This window comes from Cucumis melo, chromosome 1 (assembly GCF_025177605.1).
Source record: "Cucumis melo cultivar AY chromosome 1, USDA_Cmelo_AY_1.0, whole genome shotgun sequence".
Taxonomy (NCBI): domain Eukaryota; kingdom Viridiplantae; phylum Streptophyta; class Magnoliopsida; order Cucurbitales; family Cucurbitaceae; genus Cucumis; species Cucumis melo.
In genome coordinates, this window is record NC_066857.1 from 11,010,129 (window position 1) to 11,017,681 (window position 7,553).

Genomic DNA, 7,553 nt, shown 5'->3' on the forward strand with positions numbered 1-7,553 from the left:
ACTACGAAAAAAGTTATTTAATGCAGAAATTAAAGACCTAATTTAGGTCGATTTATAATAATGGGGTTACCTCTACAACTTATGCTTTGCCCTTAGGTAACATATAGATTCCTTACACCTAAATCACCAACATATATCCTCATGGAATCTATACAAAGCAATACAAAGCAAAGGTCACACTCACTATAAATAAGAATTTTATTCTTATTTTTTTTAACATAATTCAATTATTAAAAACATTAGTAACTTTTGTTAAAAGTTAAAAATCGTATAGTCATATTCGTATTTCCTTATTTGATAATAATATTCAACAATTAGTAAACATTTTAAATTTATGAAGCACAATCACAAACTGGATAAAGAAAAAAAGGTATTTAATTGAAACAAACTTTGCTAGGGTGTGTTATAAGTAGTTGCATTGTAAGAAAATAACACGTCTAAACTTTGTTCATAATTAATTTCAACTTTTTCTTTTTATTGTGTTTTCATGGAAAAAGAATTATTTAACGAGATTGTCACCGGTTGATCGTCTCTTGCTAATCATTGGATATGAATTTAAAATGGGCATGTTCTTTAATCACCATTAGTTACACATTCAAGGCAATTTCTTTTTCAATTTCTCTCATACATTCAATGGTGTAAAAACTATCAAACTCATATTATAATATGACCTTCCTCAAATAATTATTTGTTTTTCTAGAGTTTGTTTATAACACTGTTTAATTTTTTCTTTTTCCAAAAATTTTCACATTTTAAATTATTGTTCAGCAATCATTTTTTTTTTTTGTGTGGAATTACACTAAATATTTTTAATCGTTGGAGTGTTTCAATTATTTATTCAATTGCATTTTTACCTTTTAATTTCAAAATTTATTACCAAAAATACCTTGTAGAGTTTATCTTTATGAAAACAAGATGAAAATTGTTGTGATAGTTAATTTGTAAAAACCATAATTTGTGACAGCTAATGTATGTATGGGATATATAATGGAATATTTGGCTCATAGGTTTGGAATTAGGGGTTCACTTCTAAACTTGAGCCCATATTTAGACATTAAGGGCGTGTTTGGGGTGGGGTTTTAGAGGGAAAAGGATTAGGAAATTGGGCCAAACCATGTTTGGCCCAAGGAATATGATAAATAATCCTAATCTCTAAATAACCCTATCTTATCCTATTTTTACTTTCTTACAACCCTACATTACCCTACCTAAATAACCCAATCTAAATTCTATTATTATTTTTTTAAATTACTACAATCATAATCCTTCCCTCAAACACATATAACACTACTATCATAATCTCTCCCCAAACACATACTATTATAATACTACCTTTTATATTCTTTCCCCCAAACACATATTATCATAACACTAGGATTATAATAATCCTAGGATTATGATAATCCTTTTCCTCCATAACTCTTTCCCTCCCCCAAACGCACCCTAAGAATAAAGTTTGAAGGTAAGAGATCAAACAATGGGTTTAGAATAGGTATTTTAATTAATTTCATGAGTTGGAGAAAAACCTATCTTCATCTCCTCCCTCTTATTAAGTACCGTCGGCAATTGTTAGCAACAATTGTAGTCACACTGACCCTCGATGACTAACAATAGTGTTCATAGATGGTCGATTCTCAGCCACCAAATGTCTTAACCATTGATGAATGATCATCTTGACTGTTAGCAACTAGCCATAGAAATTGTCTAGAATTGACCACTAGCGGCTGACCGTCGTTTTCATTGATGACTGATCTAATTCTTATGTATAATATTTCATTAAAATATCAATAAAATATTCATCCACAATAGGTATGTAGTGTCAAAAAATGTTGGAAATCAATGTCGAATGTTGTTTTGTCGTTTCAAACCACTGTCTTGAAAGCAAAATACAGCACGACCTTGATGCTAAATTGCATATGCCGATTGCTCCCTAAGGTTAATACAACTTCCCAACTCAAGTGTGCACTCGCGAGAGTAAGGAAATAAATCAAAGAAAATCTTGTTCAAAAAAAGAAATCAAGGTTTTTGTGATTGTATTAAATTATGACATTATTACCATAAAAACGTTTACAATATTTGTAACCACCAAAATAATAATAACAATGATAGTCATTCCCCACAATCTCCCACGAATGACTACCATTGCATTATAGTTAAAATAATAATAAATCATTTTTTCTGAGGAAAGAAAGAAGTATAAACTTAAACATCAATATCTTTCAATTTGAATTGATGCATAGTGAGTTGGGGCAACAATCTAATTAAAGAAATTAAGTTACCTTTTGAAATTTCGATAACTACGGTTGAGACCCCCACAACACATTTTACTTCTTAAATTTTCATGATATCGCAATAAAGTCTATCCCAATAGACCATTTAAATTGTGCTATTTAAGGCATGCACATAAAACCTCAGGTTAACGTGAAAGCTCTAGAAAAATATCCTTAAACTTTTTCATAAAAGGCCCACACCTTCACAATCTCGTTTATTGCTTCATCAAGTCTATCACAATAGACCACTTAAAATTGAGCTATGAAGACTTCACATCTAGTCCATACCAAGATCCACTTCATCAAGTCTTTCGAAGACAAACCACTCAAAACTAAGTTATGAAGATTTTACAATTATCCATCAAGTTCATATTAGGACCACCCAAAGAAGGGCTATGGAATTTTCAAAGGTTTTAGTTTCATCCATGAAATCCATTTAACAACTACTCACACGTGACTATGGACCATCAAGTCTATCACAATAGACTACCTAGATAAAGGCTTGGACCAACAAGTCTTCGCAATAGACCACCCAAATAAAGGGTTATGGACCATCCAATGTTTGAGTCCTATATATACTTGATGAAAATCCTAGAATTACTCTCCTTTGTTAGGCTTTTGGAGAGATGATCTACAAAATTCCTCACAGACCTCACATACTTTAAAAAGATAATTCTTTCATTCAATTGTCATTTCACAACTTCGTGTTTCAGGCGAATATGCCTTCTTTTGCCATAACACACTATTCTTGGCAATACCTATGACAGTGTATGAATCTCAATAAAGATATACTGGTATAGGAGCCCCCCTACAATGGTACATATCCCATTAAGTTTCTATGTCATTCATACTGATGTTCCCATACACTAGTAAAGCTTACTTGGTCATTCTATGTTACCCAATTTGCATACACTAACTCTCTAATATGGTAGGAAATTATTAAAATGCAAACCAAAATCTATTATATCTTTAAGATATCTTAATAAATGATGAAGAATAATAAAATAATCTTAATAAGGATTGTCTGCGTATATACTCAATCTTCTTACAACATATGCAATGACAAATCTTGTACGATTTATAAAAACCATAATACTTTCTATAATCCTTGCATATTTAGATTGAGAAACATTATCTCATTTATATTCTTTATTCTATCCATCTCCTTCTCCTCTCGCTCCTTCTCTTTGAAGCTCTTCTGCCTTCAGTTCTTCTGCTCTTTGTCATTAATTTATGTAAGTCAATCGATACATTCTTTTGTTTTTGTTTGTTTGATTTGCCTTCTAATTTTGCTGCCATCATTTTTGTTCATGAAAATCGATTTTCATTCTATGTATCTTCGATTTTAATTCTATGTTCTCTTTCTTTTCCGTTTCTATGTTTTTTTTTATTCTTTTTGGTGTCTCTTGATGTGCATGTTTGATTTAGAAGAACTTTCTTTGTGTTTCTCCTTGTCGATATGCTTTAAATCGTGAATGATTGCACTTTATGATTTTTTATAGGCATTTCGATTTTCAGTTTATTGCTTGAACAAAAGTTGAAAAAAAGAGTTTTGGAGTCGTAAGGTAACGAATTGCATTTGGAGGATCTAATTTGGTAAGCTTTAGAGGACTCTATTCATTTGCTTTTGGCAAATATGATGTATATACGATGAAGGCTCTAATCTAGTAAGGTCTATAGAATTAAAGTTGAATTCTCATAGTTTTAATTGTTTATATTTTAGGGAAATATGTCTTAAAACTATTCTATTGGATTTTTCCTTATAAAAAAATTGAACTTCTTCAATTTTCATGATATCGCAATAAAGCTTTTAAGGCTCTATGGTGGCTAATTTAATTATATGAGAACAAAAATCAAAACATTCTAAATCCCATGTTTAAATAAAAAAAAATCTTTTTCATAAGTTTCACCGATGTACTTATGATTATATCTCCTTATCTAATGTGAGACTTTGGTTGAATTTCCAACGATCTTTCCCTCGAACAAAGTTCCATCTAAACCTCTCCTCAATTATGCATCCATCCATTTAACTCTTACCTCTAACTCCTCTTTAGAGCATACTGCCTATTCAATAGAGCTCAACCATGGATAATGCCGTAACTATTTTTAAGGTTCCACTACACCTTTATTTGACCTAGGATTATATCAACAAGACTAAACCAAGGACGATGTGACTCTAATACCACTTTTAGAGACGACTTGGGGTATAAGTCCTCATCCCTTATAAAATTTCACATACTCGATAGTTTACACAATATCTTAAAATCATAAATAATGAATTTGCATATTTTCATACTACTAGCAATATCATTCAGTAATATGCCAATAATGTTGTACGACCAAACTTTATTAAAAGTAATATACTTTCAACTTCATGAAAATAAATTATTAAATTACGGCGCAAGTCATGCATAACTTTGGCAAATATGACATACATGAAATATTATTTCTACTCATGCTAACATGCTAATAGACATGCTCAAGTAGATCACCATAGCGTCTCAATATTCACAACCTGATTTGAGTATATAAATCTATATACAACGCTATTATGAGCATAATCAATAAACACTACAAGAAATCTAACCTTTAATGTCGCCGACATTAAAGGACTTTAATGTCACTTGACAACCGACATCTTTGCGAGCGTTATTAAAGGCCTTTAATGTTGGTTGGGCTTTAATGTCGGTTTAAAAACGACATTAAAGGTCTCTTTAATGTCGGTTTAAAAACGACATTAAAGGCCTTTAATGTCAGTTTTCAACCGACATCTTTGATAGTGTTATTGAAGCCCTTTAATGTCGACTGTGCTATGATGTCGTTTTAAAACCGACATTAAAGAGGCCAATAATGTCAGTTTAAAACCGACATTAAAGGCTTGTTTTTGTCCATTTTTAGAAATTTATATTTATTTAATTGTTGGATTATTGTCCATTTTTTATACAACAACATTGAATCCATATAGATAAATATTTTTTTCTCGCTCCAACAAATTAATAAAATCAATATTATTTTAGAAACTATAATATTTATCTGTTAAATTTGTATACACAAAATGAAAACTTAATATTGTGTTTTACAATAGTACATGAAACAAGATCCTAATACAAGACTTAAATAAGAAATTCTAAACGCCTTCTCAGTCTTCAACCTTCAACGATCGCCTAGCTATCTACACAATCGCTTAGCTTTCAATCTGATGACTTCAATCAGATAACTTTAATCTGATAACTTCTGATTTCTATCATCTCCATTATTACAAACAAACATGTCAAGCATAGTAGTAAGCAGTTCTATCACTAGAAGAAAACCATAAACATACCCAAACCCAATTACAAAAACATTCAAACCCACTCATAAAGAAATGTATATATCAAAATAATTTTTGGAATATGTAGAAATTTTCATTGTACACATTCAAATGTCTATCTCCCAAACATTTTTATATACAGAATCATTTCCCATGGTCGAATTGCTTCTTCCTTAACACTTAACAGTACACAAAATCATTAAACTAATAGAGTAAAATAAATAAGTGCCCTGAACACTCTTTCTTGCATCATATTATTTAAATTTACAAAGAAGAGAAGAGATGAGAGTTTTCAGCTGGATCTTACAGTATCAATGGCATGAACCAAATCATCGAACTTTGCTCCAGTTACTTCTTTAACAACCTTCTTATCTTTTAGAATTTTGAAAGTTGGCACCACTTTTATCCCAAGTTCCTTTGCCAATGGCTGCCAGATAAAGACAATTTAAGTGTTCTTACTTCTTATATGAACTATTATGCAAATACATTTCTAATTTCCAGCAAGAAATTAGGGATCATGAGATGAACCTTATTGTCTTGGTTGCAATCAAGCTTTAGAGAGACAACATCAAGATATTTGTTCAGTCTGCTACTCATTACAAGACAAAGTAAGAAAAAGTAAGTTATTTTGAATGAAATTGATAGTCATAATTCGAAAGGATTTAGAGTTATGTCTCATTGACCTTGGTAGAGGCACTTAAACTAGCTATAGTCTTGCATGGAAAAATGAAATAGATTACATGGTTGCATTAAAAATTATATACTTTTCCTGTCTGTTAAAATGTTAAGTATTTCTTTTTCTGAGTTGTGTAAGCTGTGTGCAAATGCAATCAGATGAAAGAATGAAATTGATGATCGTAATTTGACAGGGGGAATGAGCAGAGTTGATTACTCAGATGAAAGCTCTGAGAGATGACAACAGGCAATTTAAATCAATTATTGACGAGAAAATTAAGGAGATCGAACCTCTTAATCAAGCTCTTGGCAAGCTCCGAAATGCAAACAATGTTGGTCGCAATGGTGGTTTATGTTCATCTGAGGAAGAACTTAATGCTGTTGTAAGTGATTTAAGTTCTTTAGAAAATTTCAAAACCACTAATTTCTTTCCCTTTGATCCTGCATCTGGTTCTTTTGCTCTCCTCATCTTCCTTTTTTAATCCCATTTGGGTTGCTGCCTACAGATTCAGAGCCTGCAATACCATATACAACATGAAAGCATTCCGCTTTCTGAGGAAAAGCAAATTTTAAGAGAAATTAAACAGCTTGAAGGGACGAGGGAGAAAGTTATTGCTAATGCTGCTATGAGAACAAAGCTTCAGGATTCGATGGTACAGAAAGAAGCCCTCCAAGATCAAGTCAAGGTTAGGAACGTGAAGTTGAATCCAATTCTGTTTTACTAATTAACTGCTGTAATGCAATAAATTCACGTCTTACAAATCATGGTAATGTAGATCATAAGTGGTGATTTGGATGGAGTGAGGAAGGAACAACAAGCCGTTAGAGCCAAGATAAAGCAACTCGATGATGCCTTGAAGGCAATAGACAATGAAATTAAAACTTTGTAGGATGAGATAACTTCTGTTACAGAGGAGAGGCAGAGCTCACAAAAGCATTCAGCAACTTAGGAAGAACCATGATGAGGGGGTGTGTTAAATTACTTGATCTTACCAATTTTAGTTATATAACTGTTTATATTGTTCTCTGCAGCAGGCCAGTTGATGCTAGTTCATGCAGCTATGATAATCATCCCTCGTGAACAAGTTGAATCAAACACTTGGTTGATAACAACCTAACCATATGAACATAAATACAATACCAGTATCCAACTAGTGATAAAGGAATACCAAAATGATAAGTCACCAAACCAAATTGCGCTCGAGACCACTAATATTATACAATGTGCTTTACAGTAGAGTTTCATAGTGCATTTCAAGAACTACCCTACTAGATCTAGACTTTCAAGCTGCTGCCCT

At 31.9% G+C, this 7,553-nt stretch overlaps 1 protein-coding gene across 1 annotated transcript; it reads left to right on the forward strand.

Annotated features, from left to right (window-relative positions):
• The first annotated feature begins 6,476 nt into the window (after positions 1-6,476).
• LOC103501251 (proton pump-interactor 1-like) lies at positions 6,477-7,168 on the forward strand. Its single transcript, XM_051086381.1, has 3 exons — positions 6,477-6,638; positions 6,762-6,941; positions 7,032-7,168. Exons 1-3 carry the CDS (start codon positions 6,477-6,479, stop codon positions 7,143-7,145), a joined length of 456 nt encoding a protein of 151 aa, XP_050942338.1. The 3' UTR covers positions 7,146-7,168.
• Positions 7,169-7,553: the final 385 nt, after the last annotated feature.

Excerpts from the sequence above, each read along its gene's own strand:
- LOC103501251 (XM_051086381.1), top strand. The coding sequence starts at position 6,477 with ATGAAAGCTCTGAGAGATGACAACAGGCAATTTAAATCAATTATTGAC. Across the intron at positions 6,639-6,761 it reads AGGAAGAACTTAATGCTGTT|ATTCAGAGCCTGCAATACCA; the intron begins GTAAGTGATTTA and ends TGCTGCCTACAG. Across the intron at positions 6,942-7,031 it reads CCCTCCAAGATCAAGTCAAG|ATCATAAGTGGTGATTTGGA; the intron begins GTTAGGAACGTG and ends ATGGTAATGTAG.